We start from the raw sequence: 2,500 nt of genomic DNA, 5'->3' as shown, positions 1-2,500 counted from the left end.
GAATAGAATAATAGAATAGAATAGAATAGAATAGAATAGAATAGAATAGAATAGAATAGAATAGAATAGGGAATAGAATATAGAATATAGAATAGAATAGAATAGAATAGAATAGAATAGAATAGAATAGAATAGAATAGAATAGAATAGAATAGAATTAATGGAATGGGGAATAGAATATAGAATAGAATAGAATAGAATAGAATAGAATAGAATAGAATAGAATAGAATAGAATAGAATAGAATAGAATAGAAAATGGAATAAGAATAGAATAAGGATAGAATAAGGATAGAGAATAGGGTAGGGTAGAATAGGATACGATAGAAACGGAATGGAATAGAACAGAATTAGTATAGAGAGTAGAGTAGAGTAGAATAGAATAGAATAGAATAGAATAGAATAGAATAGAATAGAATAGAATAGAATAGAATAGAATAGAATAGAATAGAACTGGAAGGGACCTTGGAGGTCTTCTAGTCCAGCCCCCCGCTCAAGCAGGAGAGCCTATACCATCTCAGACAAGTGTCTGTCTAGCCTCTTCTTAGAAAAATCTCCAGTGATGGAGCGCCCACGATTTCTGGAGGCAAGCTAATGTTCTCTTAGTTGTTTCTTCCTTCTCCCTCTCTCTCTCTCTCTCTCCTCTTTCTCTCACTTTCCCCCAGGTCTTTGGAAACATTGCTCTGGATGACGACAGCGCCATTAATCGTCACAATAACTTCCAAACTTTTCTGCAGGCGCTCATGTTACTTTTCCGGTGAGTTATTCCTGGATCCCATCAGGGAGAAATCCTCCTCCTTTGCCCACCTTTTATCAACCACCCCCTCCTTTTAAGCAATCGGAAGAACTGCTGATTAAGACCCCGCAGTTACCCACTTACATTCATGGGCCAGATAGCTTCTCGAAAGGCTTTAACTCAAGCAGAGCCAACTTTAGGAACTTCGATTCAAGGGTCCCATCTGAGCTGGTCACCAGGACAAGAGGTTCAGCCTTCCAAACCCACCTTCAGCGAACCTGTCTCTAACAGAGTGGAAATTATGAAGAGTAGGATTTTCTCTTATTTTGAAGTCAGCTAAAGCATCTCATATAAGAATGCTTCTTGCCTGAGAGAGCCACTGCTGGGTAAGTCAGTCGTGGTAAATATGGTGTCACGTCGTGGCAGGGCAATAACTTTTTTTTATGGCTCACTGTTGGTGGAAGTGGAAGGTGTTGGACCAACTCGCCTTGAGGGTTCAAGTTATCAGATCCCCAATGGATCTCCTTTAGTGGAAAGACAACTATCCAGAGCCTCACCCTTATAGAAGAGAGTATTCGTAGCTCAGGGTTGAGTTGTGGGGTCCTCAGTGCTCTCTGAACTTGATGGTTTTCTTGCAGACGTTTCATGACCCAACTAGGTAACATCATCAGTGCTAAAAGGGGGTGGGGTTTGCAAAGAGGAGGAGGAGGAGGGCTGTGGAGTCCTTGATGTTCTCTGCGTTTGGTGGTTTTCTTGCAGACGTTTCATAACCCAACTAAGTAACATCATTGGTGCTAGAAGGGAGTGGAATTTGTAGAGAAGAGGAAGAGGACTCTGGGGTCCATGCTGTCTGAGCCTGATAGTTTCCTTACAGACATTTCGTAACCCCACTAGGTAACATCATCAGTGCTATGACTGCTAGCACTGAAGATGTTGCGTAATTGGGTAATGAAACGTAAACATAAACCGCTAAAGTCTGAGAGCGCCCAGGACCCCAAAGTCTCACTCTTAGTTTTCAACCATGAACCATGAGACTTTATTTTCAGCCGATCCTGAAGGAGAACCACCAGGTCCATCTGTGACATCTCCTTCTGGAGCCCGGCGTTGAGTTCTGCCAGTCGGGAGAAATAATAGGGAAACATCTAAGCCGCCGAGCTGATTCCTCCCATTCCTTTTTCTTATTTTTGGTGTCAGGAGTGCTACCGGAGAAGCCTGGCATGAAATCATGCTTGCGTGCCTCAGCAACCAGCCCTGTGACGAACACTCCAACCTCAGCAGAAACGAATGTGGCAGTGACTTCGCTTACTTCTACTTTGTCTCCTTCATCTTCCTCTGCTCCTTTCTGGTGAGACATGTCTCTCTCTCTCTCTCTTTCTCTCCGTTGAACGTTGCAAGGCTCTGTCGTTGCATTTAAGAGCTCTGTCTCTTTTGGGTGTAGTTTTCCTTTGACCCTCGTTATTCCGGTCCGTGCCCTCCTCCATTGGTCTAAAAAAGTTGGTGGCTCACTTATCCACAACCCCAGAAAAGTCGGTAGCTTTCCTCCTCTCTGCCCTGATCTCATTTCCTCCCTCCCTTTACAGATGTTGAACCTATTTGTGGCTGTAATCATGGACAACTTTGAGTACTTGACACGAGATTCTTCCATCCTAGGACCTCATCATCTGGATGAATTCATTCGAGTTTGGGCAGAATATGACCCAGCTGCTTGGTATGTATCTCTATCCCAACCCTACCTTCCTTGCTCCCCCACTTTTGGTCTTCTGAAG

At 43.3% G+C, this 2,500-nt stretch overlaps 1 protein-coding gene across 1 annotated transcript in view; it reads left to right on the top strand.

Moving 5' to 3' along the window:
* LOC310650689 (voltage-dependent N-type calcium channel subunit alpha-1B-like) overlaps nucleotides 1-2,442 on the top strand; it is a gene marked incomplete at both ends in the record, with an annotated part of 27,404 nt that extends 24,962 nt beyond the window's left edge. The window contains 3 exons of the mRNA XM_083380273.1: nucleotides 664-755; nucleotides 1,929-2,079; nucleotides 2,315-2,442. Of these exons, the coding sequence (XP_083236399.1) occupies nucleotides 664-755; nucleotides 1,929-2,079; nucleotides 2,315-2,442 (371 nt within the window). The remainder of the gene's footprint in view (nucleotides 1-663; nucleotides 756-1,928; nucleotides 2,080-2,314) is intronic.
* Nucleotides 2,443-2,500: the final 58 nt, after the last annotated feature.

This window comes from Vipera ursinii (assembly GCF_947247035.1).
Source record: "Vipera ursinii genome assembly, contig: scaffold_328, whole genome shotgun sequence".
NCBI classification, from domain to species: Eukaryota; Metazoa; Chordata; class Lepidosauria; order Squamata; family Viperidae; genus Vipera; species Vipera ursinii.
The sequence above is the reverse complement of the archived record's forward strand: the minus strand, read 5'-3'. Positions and strand labels throughout refer to the sequence as shown.